Below are 21,733 nucleotides of genomic sequence, written 5' to 3'. Positions count from 1 at the left end.
GAGGGTGCAGGCATCGGGACCCACTCCCGGGTCTTAGGGTGCAGGCATCGGGACCCACCTTGGGTCTGAGGGTGCAGACATCGGGACCCTTTTACGGGTCTGAGCTTGCTTGCATCGGGACCCTTTCCCGGGTCTGAGCGTGCTTGCATCGGGACCCTTTCCCGGTTCTGAGGGTGCAGGCATCGGGACCCTTCCCGGGGTCTGAGGGTGCAGGCATCGGGACCCTTCCCGGGGTCTGAGGGTGCAGGCATCGGGACCCTTCCCGGGGTCTGAGGGTGCAGGCATCGGGACCCTTCCCGGGGTCTGAGGGTGCAGGCATCGGGACCCTTCCCGGGGTCTGAGGGTGCAGGCATCGGGACCCTTCCCGGGGTCTGAGGGTGCAGGCATCGGGACCCTTCCCGGGGTCTGAGGGTGCAGGCATCGGGACCCTTCCCGGGGTCTGAGGGTGCAGGCATCGGGACCCTTTCCCGGGTCTGAGGGTGCAGGCATCGGGACTCACCTTGGGTCTGAAGGTGCAGGCATCGGTACACACCTTGCGTCTGAGGGTGCAGGCATCGGGACACTTTCCCGGGTCTGAGGGTGCTTGCATCGGGACCCTTTCCCGGGTCTGAGGGTGCTTGCATCGGGACCCTTTCCCGGGTCTGAGGGTGCTTGCATCGGGACCCTTTCCCGGGTCTGAGGGTGCTTGCATCGGGACCCTTTCCCGGGTCTGAGGGTGCTTGCATCGGGACCCTTTCCCGGGTCTGAGGGTGCTTGCATCGGGACCCTTTCCCGGGTCTGAGGGTGCTTGCATCGGGACCCTTTCCCGGGTCTGAGGGTGCAGGCATCGGGACCCACTCCCGGGTCTGAGGGTGCAGGCATCGGGACCCTTTCCCGGGTCTGAGGGTGCAGGCATCGGGACCCTTTCCCGGGTCTGAGGGTGCAGGCATCGGGACCCTTTCCCGGGTCTGAGGGTGCAGGCATCGGGACCCTTTCCCGGGTCTGAGGGTGCAGGCATCGGGACCCTTTCACGGGGCTGAGGGTGCAGGCATCGGGACCGAACTTGGGTCTGAGGGTGCAGGCATCGGGACCCTTTCCCGGGTCTGAGGGTGCAGGCATCGGGACCCTTTCCCGGGTCTGAGGGTGCAGGCATCGGGACCCTTTCCCGGGTCTGAGGGTGCAGGCATCGGGACCCTTTCCCGGGTCTGAGGGTGCAGGCATCGGGACCCTTTCCCGGGTCTGAGGGTGCAGGCATCGGGACCCTTTCCCGGGTCTGAGGGTGCAGGCATCGGGACCCTTTCCCGGGTCTGAGGGTGCAGGCATCGGGACCCTTTCCCGGGTCTGAGGGTGCAGGCATCGGGACCCACTCCCGGGTCTGAGGGTGCAGGCATCGGGACCCTTTCCCGGGTCTGAGGGTGCAGGCATCGGGACCCTTGCCCGGGTCTGAGGGTGCAGGCATCGGGACCCTTCCCGGGGTCTGAGGGTGCAGGTATCGGGACCCTTCCCCGGGTCTGAGGGTGCAAGCATCGGGACCCTTTCCCGGGTCTGAGGGTGCTTGCATCGGGACCCTTTCCCGGGTCTGAGGGTGCTTGCATCGGGACCCTTTCCCGGGTCTGAGGGTGCTTTCATCGGGACCCTTTCCCGGGTCTTAGGGTGCTTGCATCGGGACCCTTTCCCGGGTCTGAGGGTGCAGGCATCGGGACTCACCTTGGGTCTGAAGGTGCAGGCATCGGTACACACCTTGGGTCTGAGGGTGCAGGCATCGGGACCCTTTCCCGGGTCTGAGGGTGCTTGCATCGGGACCCTTTCCCGGGTCTGAGGGTGCTTGCATCGGGACCCTTTCCCGGGTCTGAGGGTGCTTGCATCGGGACCCTTTCCCGGGTCTGAGGGTGCTTGCATCGGGACCCTTTCCCGGGTCTGAGGGTGCTTGCATCGGGACGCTTTCCCGGGTCTTAGGGTGCTTGCATCGGGACCCTTTCCCGGGTCTGAGGGTGCAGGCATCGGGACCCACTCCCGGGTCTTAGGGTGCAGGCATCGGGACCCTTTCCCGGGTCTGAGGGTACAGGCATCGGGACCCTTTCCCGGGTCTGAGGGTGCTTGCATCGGGACCCTTTCCCGGGTCTGAGGGTGCTTGCATCGGGACCCTTTCCCGGGTCTGAGGGTGCTTGCATCGGGACCCTTTCCCGGGTCTGAGGGTGCTTGCATCGGGACCCTTTCCCGGGTCTGAGGGTGCTTGCATCGGGACCCTTTCCCGGGTCTGAGGGTGCTTGCATCGGGACCCTTTCCCGGGTCTGAGGGTGCTTGCATCGGGACCCTTTCCCGGGTCTTAGGGTGCTTGCATCGGGACCCTTTCCCGGGTCTGAGGGTGCAGGCATCGGGACCCACTCCCGGGTCTGAGGGTGCAGGCATCGGGACCCTTTCCCGGGTCTGAGGGTGCAGGCATCGGGACCCTTTCCCGGGTCTGAGGGTGCAGGCATCGGGACCCTTTCCCGGGTCTGAGGGTGCAGGCATCGGGACCCTTTCACGGGGCTGAGGGTGCAGGCATCGGGACCCAACTCGGGGCTGAGGGTGCAGCCATCGGGACCGAACTTGGGTCTGAGGGTGCAGGCATCGGGACCCTTTCCCGGGTCTGAGGGTGCAGGCATCGGGACCCTTTCCCGGGTCTGAGGGTGCAGGCATCGGGACCCTTTCCCGGGTCTGAGGGTGCAGGCATCGGGACCCTTTCCCGGGTCTGAGGGTGCAGGCATCGGGACCCACCTTGGGTCTGAGGGTGCAGGCATCGGGACCCTTTCCCGGGTCTGAGGGTGCAGGCATCGGGACCCACTCCCGAGTCTGAGGGTGCAGGCATCGGGACCCTTTCCCGGGTCTGAGGGTGCAGGCATCGGGACCCTTGCCGGGGTCTGAGGGTGCAGGCATCGGGACCCTTGCCGGGGTCTGAGGGTGCAGGCATCGGGACCCTTCCCCGGGTCTGAGGGTGCAAGCATCGGGACCCTTCCCCGGGTCTGAGGGTGCAAGCATCGGGACCCTTCCCCGGGTCTGAGGGTGCAAGCATCGGGACCCTTTCCCGGGTCTGAGGGTGCTTGCATCGGGACCCTTTCCCGGGTCTGAGGGTGCTTGCATCGGGACCCTTTCCCGGGTCTGAGGGTGCTTGCATCGGGACCCTTTCCCGGGTCTGAGGGTGCTTGCATCGGGACCCTTTCCCGTGTCTGAGGGTGCTTTCATCGGGACCCTTTCCCGGGTCTTAGGGTGCTTGCATCGGGACCCTTTCCCGGGTCTGAGGGTGCTTGCATCGGGACCCTTTCCCGTGTCTGAGGGTGCTTTCATCGGGACCCTTTCCCGGGTCTGAGGGTGCTTGCATCGGGACCCTTTCCCGGGTCTGAGGGTGCTTGCATCGGGACCCTTTCCCGGGTCTGAGGGTGCTTGCATCGGGACCCTTTCCCGGGTCTTAGGGTGCTTGCATCGGGACCCTTTCCCGGGTCTGAGGGTGCAGGCATCGGGACCCACTCCCGGGTCTTAGGGTGCAGGCATCGGGACCCTTTCCCGGGTCTGAGGGTGCAGGCATCGGGACCCTTTCCCGGGTCTGAGGGTGCAGGCATCGGGACCCACCTTGGGTCTGAGGGTGCAGGCATCGGGACCCTTTCCCGGGTCTGAGGGTGCAGGCATCGGGACCCTTTCACGGGGCTGAGGGTGCAGGCATCGGGACCCAACTTGGGTCTGAGGGTGCAGGCATCGGGACCCTTTCCCAGGTCTGAGGGTGCAGGCATCGGGACCCTTTCCCGGGTCTGAGGGTGCAGGCATCGGGACCCTCCTTGGGTCTGAGGGTGCAGGCATCGGTACCCTCCTTGGGTCTGAGGGTGCAGGCATCGGGACCCTTTCCCGGGTCTGAGGGTGCAGGCATCGGGACCATTTCCGGGATCTGAGGGTGCAGGCATCGGGACCCTTTCCGGGGTCTGAGGGTGCAGGCATCGGGACCCTTTCCGGGGTCTGAGGGTGCAGGCATCGGGACCCTTTCCGGGGTCTGAGGGTGCAGGCATCGGGACCCACTTCCGGGTCTTAGGGTGCAGGCATCGGGACCCACTCCCGGGTCTGAGGGTGCAGGCATCGGGACCCACTCCCGGGTCTGAGGGTGCAGGCATCGGGACCCTTTCCTGGGACTGAGGGTGCAGGCATCGGGACCCACCTTGGGTCTGAGGGTGCAGGCATTGGGACCCTTTCCCGGGTCTGAGGGTGCAGGCATTGGGACCCACCTTGGGTCTGAGTTGCAGGCATCGGGACCCTTTCCCGGGTCTGAGGGTGCAGGCATCGGGACCCACCTTGGGTCTGAGGGTGCAGGCATCGGGACCCACCTTGGGTCTGAGGGTGCAGGCATCGGGACCCACCTTGGGTCTGAGGGTGCAGGCATCGGGACCCACCTTGGGTCTGAGGGTGCAGGCATCGGGACCCACCTTGGGTCTGAGGGTGCAGGCATCGGGACCCACCTTGGGTCTGAGGGTGCAGGCATCGGGACCCTTTCCCGGGTCTGAGGGTGCAGGCATCGGGACCCTTTCCCGGGTCTGAGGGTGCAGGCATCGGGACCCTTTCCCGGGTCTGAGGGTGCAGGCATCGGGACCCTTTCACGGGTCTGAGGGTGCAGGCATCGGGACCCACCTTGGGTCTGAGGGTGCAGGCATCGGGATCCTTTCCCGGGTCTGAGGGTGCAGGCATCGGGATCCTTTCCCGGGTCTGAGGGTGCAGGCATCGGGATCCTTTCCCGGGTCTGAGGGTGCAGCCATCGGGACCGAACTTGGGTCTGAGGGTGCAGGCATCGGGACCCTTTCCCGGGTCTGAGGGTGCAGGCATCGGGACCCTTTCCCGGGTCTGAGGGTGCAGGCATCGGGACCCTTTCCCGGGTCTGAGGGTGCAGGCATCGGGACCCTTTCCCGGGTCTGAGGGTGCAGGCATCGGGACCCACCTTGGGTCTGCTGGTGCAGGCATCGGGACCCTTTCCCGGGTCTGAGGGTGCAGGCATCGGGAACTTTTCCCGGGTCTGAGGGTGCAGGCTTCGGGACCTTTTCCCGGGTCTGAGGGTGCAGGCATCGGGACCCACCTTGGGTCTGAGGGTGCAGTCATCGGGACCCACCTTGGGTCTGAGGGTGCTTGCATCGGGACCCTTTCCCGGGTCTGAGGGTGCAGGCATCGGGACCCTTTCCCGGGTCTGAGGGTGCAGGCATCGGGACCCACCTTGGGTCTTAGGGTGCAGGCATCGGGACCCTTTCCGGGGTCTGAGGGTGCAGGCATCGGGACCCACCTTGGGTCTTAGGGTGCAGGCATCGGGACCCTTTCCGGGGTCTGAGGGTGCAGGCATCGGGACCCTTTCCGGGGTCTGAGGGTGCAGGCATCGGGACCCTTTCCGGGGTCTGAGGGTGCAGGCATCGGGACCCTTTCCGGGGTCTGAGGGTGCAGGCATCGGGACCCTTTCCGGGGTCTGAGGGTGCAGGCATCGGGACCCTTTCCGGGGTCTGAGGGTGCAGGCATCGGGACCCTTTCCGGGGTCTGAGGGTGCTTGCATCGGGACCCTTTCCCGGGTCTGAGGGTGCTTGCATCGGGACCCTTTCCCGGGTCTGAGGGTGCTTGCATCGGGACCCTTTCCCGGGTCTTAGGGTGCAGGCATCGGGACCCTTTCCCGGGTCTGAGGGTGCAGGCATCGGGACCCACTCCCGGGTCTTAGGGTGCAGGCATCGGGACCCACCTTGGGTCTGAGGGTGCAGACATCGGGACCCTTTTACGGGTCTGAGCTTGCTTGCATCGGGACCCTTTCCCGGGTCTGAGCGTGCTTGCATCGGGACCCTTTCCCGGTTCTGAGGGTGCAGGCATCGGGACCCTTCCCGGGGTCTGAGGGTGCAGGCATCGGGACCCTTCCCGGGGTCTGAGGGTGCAGGCATCGGGACCCTTCCCGGGATCTGAGGGTGCAGGCATCGGGACCCTTCCCGGGGTCTGAGGGTGCAGGCATCGGGACCCTTCCCGGGGTCTGAGGGTGCAGGCATCGGGACCCTTCCCGGGGTCTGAGGGTGCAGGCATCGGGACCCTTCCCGGGGTCTGAGGGTGCAGGCATCGGGACCCTTCCCGGGGTCTGAGGGTGCAGGCATCGGGACCCTTCCCGGGGTCTGAGGGTGCAGGCATCGGGACCCTTCCCGGGGTCTGAGGGTGCAGGCATCGGGACCCTTCCCGGGGTCTGAGGGTGCAGGCATCGGGACCCTTTCCCGGGTCTGAGGGTGCTTGCATCGGGACCCTTTCCCGGGTCTGAGGGTGCAGGCATCGGGACCCTTTCCCGGGTCTGAGGGTGCAGGCATCGGGACCCACTCCCGGGTTTGAGGGTGCAGGCATCGGGACCCTTTCCCGGGTCTGAGGGTGCAGGCATCGGGACCCTTTCCCGGGTCTGAGGGTGCAGGCATCGGGACCCTTTCTCGTGTCTGAGGGTGCAGGCATCGGGACCCTTTCCCGGGTCTGAGGGTGCAGGCATCGGGACCCTTTCCCGGGTCTGAGGGTGCAGGCATCGGGACCCTTTCCCGGGTCTGAGGGTGCAGGCATCGGGACCCTTCCCGGGGTCTGAGGGTGCAGCCATCGGGACCCTTCCAGGGGTATGAGGGTGCAGGCATCGGGACCCTTCCCGGGGTCTGAGGGTGCAGGCATCGGGACCCTTCCCGGGGTCTGAGGGTGCAGGCATCGGGACCCTTCCCGGGGTCTGAAGGTGCAGGCATCGGGACACACCTTGGGTCTGAGGGTGCAGGCATCGGGACCCTTTCCCGGGTTCTGAGGGTGCAGGCATCTGGACCCCTTACCCATCCTTTGCTAATCTAACAAAAAAAAGTTTTTTATCTGGAGTTTGTCTTCAATCTACAAAAGGTTTAGTCATTTTATATAAAAACTGCTGTACAGGCTGATTTGTCCAGTGAACAAAGCCACACTGATAAAGATAATGTTCTGTTGACCAAAAATAATTATTAATATTATACCTTTATGACTTTATATGCAGTGCACAAACAATAGTGGTTGTGTTTTATTAATCCTTTACTTTTCCATAAAGGGAAAACTAAACAAAGTATCGGAAGCTAGGCAGAGCACACAAGGATCTGTTCCCTGTTAAATGTAACCAAATTAATTTCTTTATTGCAGCAATATCAGGATGCCATACGGGCTTCCAAAGCTGGCAGATCAGTGAATCTGGCAGAGCTCCCAGCACCTCCAGGTAACATATTACTTGTTTTGTTCTACATGTAAATTCCATCAAATAGCTTATTGACACAGGCTAACATTTCTTCTGATTGCAGGCCTAGTTTTTATTTTTAATCCATTAATGCAGTCCTAGTTGTTAAAGTAATGCTGGCCGTAGACGGTTCATTTTTTTTTGTTTGATCAGTTAGCTAGTTGACCGAAAAAAAAAAAGTGAATGGATTCCCCCATCCACACAAGCTAGGTGGATGGAGGAATCCTCCCTGCTGTGCCATTGTATTCTGACAGTGGGTCTTTTCCACTGTCAGAATACTTTGATCAGCGGCTGCAGCCAATTTGCTGCAAGCTGTTAACTGACAAAAGTTTTCCAACAGTCGATGAGGAATGGCCATAGATGAATTGAAATTTGTATGGTCCTTGCCGAACCGGCTTAATTCATTCCATCTATGGGTAGATTAAGACTTCTCTTCCCAGGAGTGCTGATTTCCTGGTTCTCTGCTGTGCTCTGTGGTTTCTTCCATCAGCTGCTGTGCCACTACAGGATACAGTGGTGACATCAGGGCTGTTTGGTTGAATCACGGTTGACATGTTAGACTTTACATGCCCGTCAGGCACCATTTTTTCTTCACTACTGCAGCGATCAGCAACACAGGCAGCAGGAGAGATGAGTACTCCATGTCTTTGCAAAGGACAAATGTACTTAAAGTTTTTATTTCAGCCGCATATGTTTACTGTTTCTCTTGAGTCATAACAAGATATAAAATAGCTGGCCAAAATGGCACAGTTGTGGCAGGTAAACAGGAAAATGTATATATTTAAATTTTGTAATAGCAGTGGAATGTTGTCTTTAATTTGACAGCCTTCCTCTTATATTGTTGCCATCTCCGCAGTAACACAGCTGATCCGGTAAATCACAGAACAATAAGAAGATAGGCTTTTTTGTATCATGGGTTGTCAAGGGGCAACTTAGATCCTTGAGAGTATAAAAAATACAGTGAGCACTCCAATGGTCAGCAGGTGAACATTCAAGGAAAACACATAAAAGTCCCAAAAATATATATATAAAGAAAATGCAGCGCTGTGTGATGTTACTATATTGCGGGCAAATATAAATAATAAATGAAACCAAAGCAAATGAATAAATTAATAAAAAAAAAATAAAAAAATCAAATAAATCACAGTCCAGTAATGGTGCTCGCTGATTCCCAGTGCAAAAGTTAGAGATGCGCACTAACCAGAAACGTATTAATAATACGCATGTGTATATATCATGGAGATTCCCCTCTCTTTTCTGGTCTGGTAATGGGCAGGAGCTGGAGATAGTAGAGATGAAGCACCCTCATGTGGTGAAATTGAGGTACAGCAGGTCACAGAAATCCTTACAGAAGTGTGTGAAGTGGAAAATTCCTCCTCTCAAAGGCTGGTGCAGGGATCAATCTGGGTCTGCAGAAGCTGAAAAGGCTCATCGCAGAAGACACAGGAAAGATCCCATAGTATAGTAGGTTGATGAAAATGATTTTATTCGGGGGCGTGTCCAAGATGGCGCCGGGAACAGTCGCTTTTTTGAAAGCTCCGGCAGCCTGAACCTCCATCCACTGCCATCTGGGGGACAGCGGTAACCTGCTGCAGACTTCGGGCTGTCCGGACCTTACCTGGCTTGTGGGGAGGGGTGCTGAGTGGTTTTGGCCCCTCTCCGACGGACCGGACCGCGGGAGGGCTTGCGGCCTGTCGCGGCGTGTGGAGCCGCGGTCTCGCCTAATCCCGTGGCCGGGGTGGATTACCGCCGCGGCGGGGTGATCGCGGCGCTGCTCTGCTCCTCTGGCCCCTGAGACGGGACAGTTACTGGGGCAGCCTGGGTGAGTCCCCCTGGTTCTGCTGGTGGCTCTGTAGTCCATGCCAAGCCCCTGTACCGTCCCAGAGGAACTGGGGATCTCTCTCTTTGCGGGGGTGGTGATGCTTGGGTAGAGAAGTTCCCTCTGTCAGCCCCCATCCTGAGTGGATGAATCTGGGGTGCCTGGAGCACTTTAGGATAATTGACATACTGTATGAACACCTGGCCCAACTACCATAACTACCAGCGCCTCCAAGGCTGTATTATCAGCATGAATCACATGTGAACACCTCCCTGGTGGGGGACACGTACACGCACCGGGAGGAAATGCCTGAGTGACCTTCTGGTGCCGTGCCACCGAAATATACTTCTTGGCAAATGGGCTTCCACACCCTAATGTAATATCTCAATAGTTTGATAGTGATTTGGCATCCTCTGAACCACTCCTAACAATGCACCGCACTCCTCGCACTAAACCAAAACATCGGGCCCAACAGCAATCCCCCCCGCAGGGCCGTGCCACTAAGCTGATGCCTAGTCCACCTGAATCAGACGATAATACTCAGCTTCCTGGAGATCCTGAGTCTGATGGCGATAGTCAGCGGCAATTTCCATCGGGGATGGCAGATACTCTTGAACAACATCCTGAAGACTTGCTACACAAATTCCGTGCTATAGTGCGAGAGGAGATTACCGTCGCCTCACGTAAATTATCTTCTGATCTGGCGAGAGGCCTAAAGGAGTTGGGCCTTCATGCTCATCAATTGGAACAGCGTATGGATCTGGCAACTACAGTTTTGGAAGGACATGAACAGGAAGTGGAGGATCTACATGCTGAGTTGGACACTTTAAAAGATAAATTAGAGGACGCTGAAAATAGGGCATGCAGGGATAATCTCCGTATCCGCGGAGTCCCCGAGGCAATCACAGATCTACAGGGGACTGCCACCGCTCTTTTTCAGGAATTGGCCCCTGAGATTCCCTTGGAGCGTTTAGAGTTTGACCGTATTCATAGAGCCTTGGCACCTAAGTCCACGGAGGGTCCTCCCAGAGACATTATTATTAAATTACACTTCTACCGTACTAAAGAACGCCTGCTGCAGGCGGCTCGGAACCGTTTAGCGTTGGAATTCCAGGGATATTCTATCCAACTGTTTGCAGATCTATCCCCAGTCACGATTGCCAAACGTCGCACCTTGAGGCCCTATCTCCAAATTCTTAAATCGGCTGATATTAAGTACAGATGGGGTTTCCCTTTCAAGCTATCATTCTCCTCTCAAGGTCGTCAATTCCAGGCCTCTTCGCCAGCGGATCTTCGACGCCATTTTCGGGAACTGAATCTGGAACTACCACATTCCCAGAATGAGGAGGCCTCAGTCTCCTCACGTCCTCCAAATTCCCAGCCTCTCCGTAAATCTCCTCCTAGTCAAGGTAGCTCCCAGGCCCTCCGGTCTCTGCGGGCCCAACGTTTCCAGGAAGTCTCCGCGACTTGATGCTTAGTGGCTGATCACCAGTATGTACTCTCATCACAAGTGGATTTTTATTGCCACTTCTTGGGTTTAATGCTAGAGTTGTTCAGAGGTTCCATGACCTCCATGTGTTTTATCCCTTCCAATCTAGGGTGGCTGTTTGTTTTTTCCGCACTGATTGGTTGAGATTTTTCTAGCCCTGCGATTTTTGGATTTATCATCCACAGGTGTATTAGCCTAAGTTGTTTTATATAATATGTTTATATCTCTTTTTTGTTATTGCCGAGTTATTCCGGTGGACCAACGTGTCCCCCTCCGAGCTGACTAGCGGTCTGGTTTTTTCTCCCGACCGCTACCCAGCCTCTATGTGGGTGTTTTACCCACAGTTACCTGCTATGATGTTTGAATTAACCTTATTGTCTCATAGATATATTGCTTGTATATTAGATGTCTTCTTGTCTTCTCCTTTCTTTTCCATCTCCTCTCTTTTCTTTTTTGCTTTGTGTGTCTTCGTAAATGTTTTTTTCAGGGCTCCCGGGGATTGCAGTGGATTTGATCTTTCTTCTTATAGATCACCATGTCGTTGAACTGGTTATCATTGAATGTCCAGGGGATGAACTCTCCGCAGAAACGGGTAAAGATATTTAAATTTCTCCGAGCTCGTCAAGTTGACATTGCTTGTTTGCAAGAAACCCATTTCTCATCTACTTCTGCCCCAAAATACTTTGATGCTCGTTACCCTCAGATATTTCAGGCTAATGGCCCCACTAAACAGAGAGGTGTATTGATCGCCTTTCATAGTAAAACTCCATTTGTCTGTGTGAGACGTATTGCTGATCCCAATGGCAGATACCTTCTACTCCGGGGCACAATACAAGGTATAGAAGTTACCATAATGTCCTATCACGCTCCTAACGTTAACCCTGGACCTTTTCTGTCACATCTGTGTTCTCTCCTGGCAACACATCAACGGGGTACTCTTTTGATGGCCGGGGATTCTAATTTAGTGTTAAATCCGGCGTTGGATAAATATCCAGCAGAACATTCTGACCCTTCCGCTTCGGCAAAGTCTTTTATACGTACATTACATACCCACGATCTGGTGGACTTATGGCGTGAATTTCATCCCCGGGGGACAGATTATACCTACTACTCCCACCCTCATCGTTCTCATTCCAGAACTGACCACACCTTCGTATCACCTGAACATCTCCCCTTGGTTCGTGCTATTTCTATTCTCACGGTACCGTGGTCTGACCATGAGCCTATTTTGGTGGTCTGTCAATCTCTTCTATGTAGGCCGGCCTTTTCTTCGTGGATAATGAATGACTCCTTGCTTTCACTGAAGGAGATTCAGACGGAACTCCATCGTAAATCTCAGGAATACTTCCAATTAAACTCGGGTTCTGTCTCTTCTTCAGTAACATTGTGGGAAGCATACAAGGCAGTTCTTAGGGAACATATTATCCAGATAGCTTCAAGACGAAAGAAGGAACGACAGCTTAAACAGTGTCAGTTAGAATCAAAGTTGACCTCCATATCGGCCCAATTTAAACAGTCACCTACCCCATCGAATCGTAGATTGTTGGATCAGGCCCGTTTAGAACTGGATCTGTGCTTAACGGATGAGGCTGAACGCTCCTTACGCTGGACACGCCAGAAGTGGTACAGTAAAGCAAACAAACCGGACTCCATGTTGGCTCGTAGACTTCGATTTTTTGCGCACCATCCCAAACCGATATCTTTACGCACTCGGCATAATACCCTTACGAGTGATCCGGTTGCGGTTTTGGAAGAGTTCCGGTTTCGTCTGGCCAAACTTTACACTGACCCTACACGGGCTGATTCCCAATCCATTTCTGACTTTCTATCTCGTCTGTCCCTGCCTACTTTGACACCGGCACATAGGGATCTAATGGACCGTAATATTCAAACATCTGAGGTATTGAAATGCATAGCAGACCTGAAGACGGGCAAGCGCCCAGGTCCGGATGGCTACACGGCACTATATTATAAGAAATTAGCTGATGTGCTCGCGCCCCACCTTGCTGCTATGTTTAACGCGGTGAAGGGGGGCGTGGACGTTTCCCCAGATTCTTTGACCGCCAATGTGGTTATGATTCCTAAACCGGATTGAGATCACTCTTCCTGGGCAAATTATAGGCCTATCTCCCTTATTAACATCGATATGAAGATTCTCACTAAGATTCTGGCTACTCGATTGAATTCCTTCCTTTCCCGTTTGATCAAGAAGGACCAGGTGGGCTTTGTTCCCCATAGACAAGCTGGAGATGCTATCAGACGTATCCTACAATTACAACATTTAGCCCATATCCGTAAACTCGACATGATGCTTTTATCCTTAGATATCAATAAGGCCTTCGACACTTTATCATGGCCTTATCTCCTATCAGTCCTTCACCGCTTTGGCTTTGGTCCTTCGTTTCTAAGATGGATCTCTTTGGTATACACTTCCCCTCAAGCGAAACTTAAATATTACGGATTTGAGTCTTCTACGTTCTCAGTCGCCAGAGGCACTAGACAAGGTTGTCCGCTCTCCCCTATACTCTTTATCCTAGCCTTGGAACCATTGGCGGAAGCCATTCGTATGAATCATGATATTAAGGGGATTGAGGTGGCGGGCTCCCAACATAAATTGTCTCTGTTTGCAGACGATATACTATTGTCGATTTCAAATCCGGGGGTTACTCTGCCTAATTTGCTCGCGGTTCTCGATTCCTTTGCAAATCTTTCGGGTCTTCACGTTAACCCCACCAAATCGAAAGCTATGTCGATTACCCTTCCACTATCACTTTTGATGACTTTGAAGCAAACGTTTCCTTTTCAATGGCATTCGGCCCTACCATATTTAGGAATTAAGCTCACCCCGACATATGACGGACTGTACCAGGCTAATTTTCCCACTGTTTTTCAGGAGCTGACCGAACTATTGACCTCCTGGTCTCATTTCCCGCTTTCATGGTTCGGCAGAATTAATGCGATCCGTATGACCTATCTTCCTAAACTACTGTACTTATTTCAGGTTTTACCAGTTCCAGTACCTTCGCATATATTGCGTATTCATCAGCGAAAACTTTTGTCTTTTATTTGGAGCTCTTCCCGGCCCAGAATTAGTAAACATATTTTGTTCGCGCGTAAGAGTGAGGGTGGGTTGTCGGTCCCAAATCTCCAGTCTTACTATCTGGCGGCTAATATTGCCCCTTTGGACCATATCCATGCTTCTCATCACTTTCCCTTGTGGGCTGTCATGGATATGATGGACTCCCACCCGATACCGCTCTCCTCCTTGCCATGGCTTCCTACTTCTAAACGTCCGTCTGCCCTTAGCCCGACGCTGACGCTCTCTCTACGTCTCTGGGATTCCATCAAATTTTCCACTGGCCTTATCTCTGCTCACCTGCCGCTGTTACGACTATTGCATAACCCGTTATTCCCTCCAGGTCGGGACAATCCCAGGCAGTTTGCCTGGTGGCAAACGCATGGTTTTTACGATGTACATTCACTTCTATCTCCCACTCGAATACTTTCTTTTGAAACTCTGCGCTCTTCTTATAATATTCCTTTGCGGGAGCACTTTGGATATCTTCAACTTCGTCACTTTGTCAATACACTAATACGCACACATTCGGGACCGTATCATCTGTCCCCCTTTGAAAGCCAGTGCAGACATTGACCCCATGCTCCGGGTTTGATTTCCCTGATTTACTCCTCCATTATTTCTTATAGAACCCCTCCGGTTCGCTCCTATCATCAGCGCTGGCAGTCTGAATTGGGGGGGACTTTAAATCAACAGGATTGGTGGACCATGACCCAAGCATTATCTAAATGCTCTAGGAATGTCATTATTCTTGAGAATTCCTACAAAATTCTTTATCGATGGTATTATACACCTGCTCGTTTAGCTAGTTTCATCCCTACATATTCCCCGGTTTGCTTTCGAGGATGCCAACAATTGGGTACCATGGCTCATATCTGGTGGACTTGCCCTAAAGTAAGCAGATTATATGGATTAGGGTGTATGCCCTCCTTCGCACTATGCTTCACACAGACATTAAGCGTAACCCGTACGAAGCGCTTCTATTTAAACCAATGGAGGGCCTTCTCCGTTCTGAATGGCAGCTGGCATCATACTTATTTATGGCTACTAAGTTGACAATTGCGAGGGCTTGGAAGACTCCTCTTCTCAGCTTTGAGGCTGTCAAAAATCGGATGAACTTCATAATGGTTAATGAAAAATTGACGGCCATATTATTGGATACCCATACAAAATTTTTGCGGATATGGCGTCCCTGGCTGGATATAGCCCAACCATCGAGATTCGACCAGTCCCTTCTGTCGATATGAGATTGGATTCTGCTGCAATCTCCCCGGAGCCCTACTTCCTCCCCCCCCCCCCCCCCCCTTTTTTTTTTTTTTTTTTTTTTTTTTTTTTATCTTTTTATCTTTATCTCTTCTTCTCTCTCTTCTTGGTCTGTGTCTTTATTATACTCTTGTCCAATATTTCTTGATGTAGCAATTTTCTCTCTTAGAATCTACACTATCATTGACCATCAAAGACTGTGAATCGTACCCTTTCTACCGGGCATTTCTGCTATAAGTTATAGCTGATGTTTTGAGCTTTTTTTTTTTTTTCCAATGTACATGTTACATTATTTCTCAATCATACAGAATAACTTTCTATGTATTGGTCAAGGATTCTATGTTCCGAATGTTTGTTTATCATTGCTCAATCTACAATAAAATTCTTTGTAAAAGAAAATGATTTTATTCAAGAAAAACAGGAGTGTTCAGAAAAAACTCACAATGGTGCCAGGTTTAATCAAATGACTGACCCTTTAAGATTAAAGATGGCCGCCGGGCCTCCACGTGGCACCGGCGGCGTAGTGTCAATGGCGTCCTGGGCTCCACCTAAAATAATTGTGTGGTTTCTGTACATTATCCCAGATTGTAAGCTCGTAAGAGTAGGGCCCTCTTACCCCTCGTACGCTGTCTGTCTTTGTTGTACTGTGCCATGTATTGTCCCCCCCTATTGTACAGCGCTGAGCAAACCCTTTGGCGCTATATAAACTCGTAGTAATAATAATAATAATAATGTAGCATATGGTAGTACATGAAAAAGTACGTTGGCATTTCTTAAAATTTTAGTGGCACTCCAACTCACCTAGGCAGTGCGCTGTATTGCCTGTATGTTAACTATTAGTGCGTTGTAGTATGCTGTGTTGGGAAAAAAATAGTGCTTGTCCAGGTTTCGTGTGTTGTGGTGGTTTGGCAGCACCAAAATGAGAGGGCTTCCTAACCCAACGCTTTTCAACTCATAAATGCTGCATGTTAAAGATGCATGTTGGAAAAAAAACATGATGTTTTATGCATTCTGGGGGTTTGGTAGCCACTTCACTGCAGCGCACATCAACACATGAATACTGCACATTAAATGCACATGTCTTACCAAGTCACAGTCCTGTGAATGGGCCCTAAGGGCAAATTTCCACTTCAGCATTCCCTTGCAGAGTTTTTTCTTGTTTTCCAGTAAAGCAACCCATTCATTATATATTGGCTGCTCCTGAACTGTGACAGACAAAAAAATAAATTCACATTACCCTTTTATTGCATCCAGTACATTGTTTGTTGGCTGCTATTGTACAGTGTTTTAGGGTGGCTTTTGCACATCACTCTGCACATAGTTACCATTTTGGCAACTGTGAATGAACTCTTAAGAGATCATCAGGGCACTGATGATCAGTGTGCGCTCATGATCAGTGTAGCCCCAGCAGTGCCACCTGTCGGTGTCCATCAATGCCACATATCAGTGCCCACCAGTGCACATCAATGCCACATATCAGTGCCCATCTGAGCTGCCTGTCAGTGCCACCTATCAGTGCGCATCAGTGCCGCCTAACAGTGCCAGTCAGTGCCGCCTATCACTGCCAGTCAGTGCCGCCTATCAGTGCTGCCTATCACTGCCATGTGAGTGCTGCCTTTCAGTGCCCATCAGTGATGCCTGTCAATGCCCATCAGTGCCACCTACCAGTGCCTCCTCATCAGTGGCCATCAGTGCAGCCTATCAGTGCCCATGACCGCAGCCTCATTAGCGCACATCAGTGAAGGATAAAAATCACTTATTTACAAAATTTTATAACAAAACTAAGGAAAAACTTTTTTTTTCTAAATTTTCAGTTATTTTTGGTTTGTTTAGCAAACAATAAAAAACCCAGAGGTGATTAAATACCACCAAAAGAAAGCTCTATCTGTCTCAAAAAAATTATAAAAATGTCATAATTGCGTATAGTATTGCATGACCGCGCAATTGCCATTCAAAGTGTGACAGCACTGAAAGCTGAAAATTGGGCTGGACAATATACGTGCCCTGTAGGCAAGTGGTTAAAGGTGTGCACACATTTATATCCACTCAGAGCAGGCTGGCTCTATGGGTCTTGATTGTTTATCCCACTGTTTGAAATGGGAAAATATAGTGGTCTTAAGCTAGCAATTGCTTAACCACTTGCAGCACAATCACGTAAATATATGTGATTGTGTTCACGTGGTTATACCGGGACCATGGCTGCATCTGCTAGCAATAACCCCAGTATTAACATTTTCAGCCAGGGATTGCCTACCCTTTTAAAAGTGTTCTGAGCAGCTTTTAAAGGTAGCAGGAGGCTTGCCCTCCAGTGCCTCTCCGGTCTCTCCCGTGTGATCGGGAAGCCCGGCACTGAAGTCCACAGTTCCACCGGCTGACCAGAGACCGAAAATACAGATTTTTACTTGTAAACAAAAAATGTCTGAAAAGTGTCTTCAAGTGGTTAATCATTTTTTGTTTGACCTATAGGCTGAATGAGAAAAATCTAAGACATTCCCACATCCACTGCATATCCTTTATTGCAATTAATGAGCCATCTTTCATTGTAGGCGTATTGCAACAGATTGACATATCCTCAAATCATTAAGCAGTCTTTGCTTTTATTCCCCAGATCCCACCACCTCCAGATGAGGACAGTGACTTTGTTGTAGTAGAACATGAAGATACCAAGTCACCACAGAACTCAGATGAAGTTTACTCTCAGTTGTTGAAGCTTCTTCATGAACAGCATGAGGTATCTTGCACTGATTCTCCAAATATTCCATCATATTCTCTAATTTTATATCTAAAAATCAACTCCAGCCTACCTTTTTTTTTTTCTTTTTTTTTTTTTTTCAAATTGATAGAATGGAATTTGTGTGTCCCCGCTCCAGAGATTCTTCTCACTTTCTGTCCTGGTCACATGGTTATGCCCTAGTGCACCGTCTCACAGTGCAAATCTATGAATCAGCGAAGCCATTAAAAATAATCTACTCCCCAGTGATATAGCTTATCCCTAGAGCTTCATCTATGAGCGAATCTACAAATATTGCTGTGTTTATGACAATACAAAAGAAACATTGGGCAGCAAGTTAGTAAAAATGTGAAAGACTCTAAGGAATTACTTCAGAGTATATCCTGCTATTATCTCACATTATGTACTCATGAAAAAAAATTACTTTCCTTTTCCTTTAAAGTTGAACTGTGATTGGTTACTGGAAATAGTGGGATCGTGATATTATTTACATTGAAGCATCATACTTCTTAAGGTTTTGTGATGAAACTACTTTGATTGAGTGGTGATAATGTATGACATATGAACTGTGAACCTTTTGAATAAGGATGTTGTAGGCTTTATATTAAATGTTATTTATGGATACATATTAAATTATTTGTGTATATGAATCTCTCAAATGAGCAAGACCAAAACTGAAACATCTTGGGTAGTGTCTAATGATCTATACTACAATATATGATTTTATTATCACTAGAAGCCAAATTAACAAAACTAAAACACCAGGATAAAGATCTTTATTTTTAAAGGAAAGCTGTTTTAGGCTGAGTCCAGTGAGATTCAAAATTTAATGTCACATGGATAAAATAAAAATCCTTATCCTTGCATAAATCTTTATGAATTGAACCTTATTGGATTTCATCTGTCTTCAAGGCCTGCCAAAGGTTTTTTCGGCATATACTGTATAGTGTCTTTTTGTTTCTAAATGCATTGATTGTATGGTCAAATGTTTGTGGACACCTGACCATCACACCTACATTAGCTTGCTTGAAAACCCATTCCAAAACCATGGGCATTCAAATTGAGATGCCCCCCCTCCACCCCCTTCTTGGTTGCTTTAAGCAGCCACCACTGTTCTGAAAAAGCTCTGGAGTGTGTCTGCAGAATTTTCGAGCCCATTAAGCCACAATAGCATTTTCAAGGTTGAATATCGATGTTGGAGAAAGCGGCCTGGCTCAGTCAGCATTCAAGTTAGCTCTGTGCAGGCAATGCTGGTTCTGACACACCAAACTTGCCAATGCATGTTTTATTGATCTGGCGTTGTGCACAGGAGCACAAATATATGCCGGAACAAAAGAGGGTCTTCTCCAAGTTGAAACCACCAAAGCTAGAAGTCTACAATTGTCTAAAATGTCTGTGTTTGTAGCTTTAACAGTACCCCTCACCAGGAAGGGTGTCCACATACATCTGAGGCTTTATGGACTGGCATCATCCAGTCTTTTGTTTCCTCCTAGAAATGTTTGCGGTACTCCAAGCAATTTACTGAGATGGGAAATGTTGCAGAAACCACAAGGTGAGTAAAGAGTCTCTACATCAGTAACCAGATAGAATGTAAAGATGGCCATAGACATTAGGGAATGAAGGCACACCTGTCCTCAAGTCACGTTATTCAAAGAGAATGGTACACAGACACATTTTCTTTCTTGTCCTTTGAGAAATGTAGAGAGTCTTAAACCTTTTATTTATGCTACCGCCTACACTAGCTTTGGCAAAGAAAAAAATGTAGCCCGGCCCAGGGTATAATTCTCCTACTTACCAGCAAGCCTCAATTATTGCTTTATTATTATAAAGGTAGATTTTATATATAAATACCTTGCTACAATCATTAATTAAGGTTTAGCTCTCAGTTACTGCACGGTCACAGTGACTTCAGTGGGGACATGCCAAGTTAAGGTGATCGTTAAGCAAAGCATCGTAGCCACAAGGTTCCCCTTCAGTTGCCATGGTAAGTTTTTTAGGTGGGCAGTCAGGGATGGTAAAATCATGGCTTTTACCATCCTGTTGCCACCCGTACAATCAAGGCCTTATTCCTGTACAGAGATTGAAAATGCCCTGATAGGCTGTTTGCTAATTCTAAGCACTTGCCTTTACTGTTTTGTTCCAAAGCTGTTCATTTCTACTGTGGATCTGTTGACTGCTGGTCCCTTGCTTTAACAGCATGACTGTTAAAACCCAGGTTTTAACATACAGGGCATCTCTTAAGTTTGATTCCTATGTTACTGAAGGCTAGGAAATACACTTCCCACAAGGTTTACCACCAGACATGGAAGGTGCACTTTGCTTGCTGTGGGTCTAACGGCTTCCACCCCTGGAGTTTCTCCATGACAGATCTGTTCTTTTTTGCAGTTGATCTGAACCAACACCTGGCTGGTAGTACCATGGGTTGGATTTCTGCCCTTTCCATTTAGTTTCAGAGACTGTTGGCTTTCCATTTTATAATTAAACCCTTTGTGTAGGGGTTTTGCATGGGGCTCCCAGTCCATTCCCCTTTGAACCTTCCACTCTACGGTCAGACTCACAAGGTTGCATTTCTTGTGGCAAACACCTCGGCTAGGCAAGTGTATGAGCTGACAGCTACAGTGGGGCAAAAAAGTATTTAGTCAGTCACCAATTGTGCAAGTTTTCCCACTTAAGAAGATCAGAGAGGCCTGTAATTGGCATCATAGGTAGACATCAACTATGAGAGACAAAATGAGAAACAAAATCCAGACAATCACATTGGCTGATTTGGAAAGAATTTATTTGCAAATTATGGTGGAAAATAAGTATTTGGTCAATATCAAAAGTTCATCTCAATACTTTGTTATATATCCTTTGTTGGCAATGACAGAGGTCAAATGTTTCCTGTAAGTCTTCACAAGGTTGGCACACACTGTTGCTGGTAGGTTGGCCCATTCCTCCATGCAGATCTCCTCTAGGGCAGTGATTTTTTGGGGCTGTCGCTGGGCAACATGGACTTTCAACTGTCTCCACAGGTTTTCTATGGGGTTGAGATCTGGAGACTGGCTGGGCCACTCCAGGACCTTGAAATGCTTCTTACGAAGCCACTCCTTCGTTGCCCGGGCGGTATGTTTGGGATCATTGTCATGTTGGAAGACCCAGCCACGTTTCATCTTCAATGCCCTTGCTGATGGAAGGAGGTTTGCACTCAAAATCTCATGATACATGGCCCCATTCATTCTGTCCTGTACATGGATCAGTCGTCCTGGTCCCTTTGCGGAGAAACAGCCCCAAAGCATGATGTTGCCACCCCCATGCTTCACAGTAGGTATGGTGTTCTTTGGATGCAACTCAGCATTCTCTCTCCTCCAAACACGACGAGTTGTGTTTCTACCAAACAGTTCTATTTTGGTTTCATCTGACCATATGACATTCTCCCAATCCTCTTCTGGATCATCCAAATGCTCTCTAGTAAACTTCAGACGGGCCCAGACATGTACTGGCTTAAGCAGGGGGACACGTCTGGCACTGCAGGATCTGAGTCCCTGCCGGAGTAGCGTGTTACTGATGGTAGCCTTTGTTACGTTGGTCCCAGCTCTCTGCAGGTCATTCACTAGGTCCCCACGTGTGGTCCTGGGATTTTTGCTCACCGTTCTTGTGATCATTTTGACCCCACGGGGTGAGATCTTGCGTGGAGCCCCAGATCAAGGGAGATTATCAGTGGTCTTGTATGTCTTCCATTTTCTAATTATTGCTCCCACAGTTGATTTGTTCACACCAATCTGCTTGCCTATTGCAGATTCAGTTTTCCCAGCCTGGTGCAGGTCTACAATTTTGTTTCTGGTGTCCTTCGACAGCTCTTTGGTCTTCACCATAGTGGAGTTTGGAGTGTGACTGTTTGAGGTTGTGGACAGGTGTCTTTTATATTGATAACAAGTTCAAACAGGTGCCATTGATACAGGTAATGAGTGCAGGACAGAGGAGCCTCTTAAAGAAGAAGGTACAGGTCTGTGAGAGCCAGAAATCTTGCTTGTTTGTAATTGACCAAATACTTATTTTCCACCATAATTTGCAAATAAATTCTTTCCTAATCAGCCAATGTGATTGTCTGGATTTTTTTTCTCATTTTGTCTCTCATAGTTGAGGTCTACCCA

The 21,733-nt window shown here is 50.8% G+C and overlaps 1 protein-coding gene across 4 annotated transcripts in view; it reads left to right on the top strand.

Moving 5' to 3' along the window:
* LOC149429273 (coiled-coil and C2 domain-containing protein 1B-like) overlaps nucleotides 1-21,733 on the top strand; it is an 80,543-nt gene that overhangs the window by 40,782 nt on the left and 18,028 nt on the right. For 2 of the 4 annotated variants that reach the window (XM_089666554.1, XM_089666551.1), the window contains exons 2-5: nucleotides 7,132-7,204; nucleotides 11,018-11,122; nucleotides 17,478-17,600; nucleotides 19,094-19,152. In XM_089666554.1, coding sequence (XP_089522680.1) covers nucleotides 11,066-11,122; nucleotides 17,478-17,600; nucleotides 19,094-19,152 — 239 coding nt within the window. In that variant the 5' untranslated portion in view covers nucleotides 7,132-7,204; nucleotides 11,018-11,065. Of the gene's footprint in view, nucleotides 1-6,762; nucleotides 7,205-11,017; nucleotides 11,123-17,477; nucleotides 17,601-19,093; nucleotides 19,153-21,733 lie in introns of those variants that run through there. The other 2 variants (XM_089666553.1, XM_089666552.1) reach the window with 2 other exon arrangements.

Source organism: Staurois parvus, unplaced genomic scaffold (genome assembly GCF_062004578.1).
Source record: "Staurois parvus isolate SC_StPar_1 unplaced genomic scaffold, SC_StPar_1.0 ptg002753l, whole genome shotgun sequence".
NCBI lineage: Eukaryota > Metazoa > Chordata > Amphibia > Anura > Ranidae > Staurois > Staurois parvus.
This window is presented reverse-complemented; position numbering and strand designations above follow the sequence as displayed.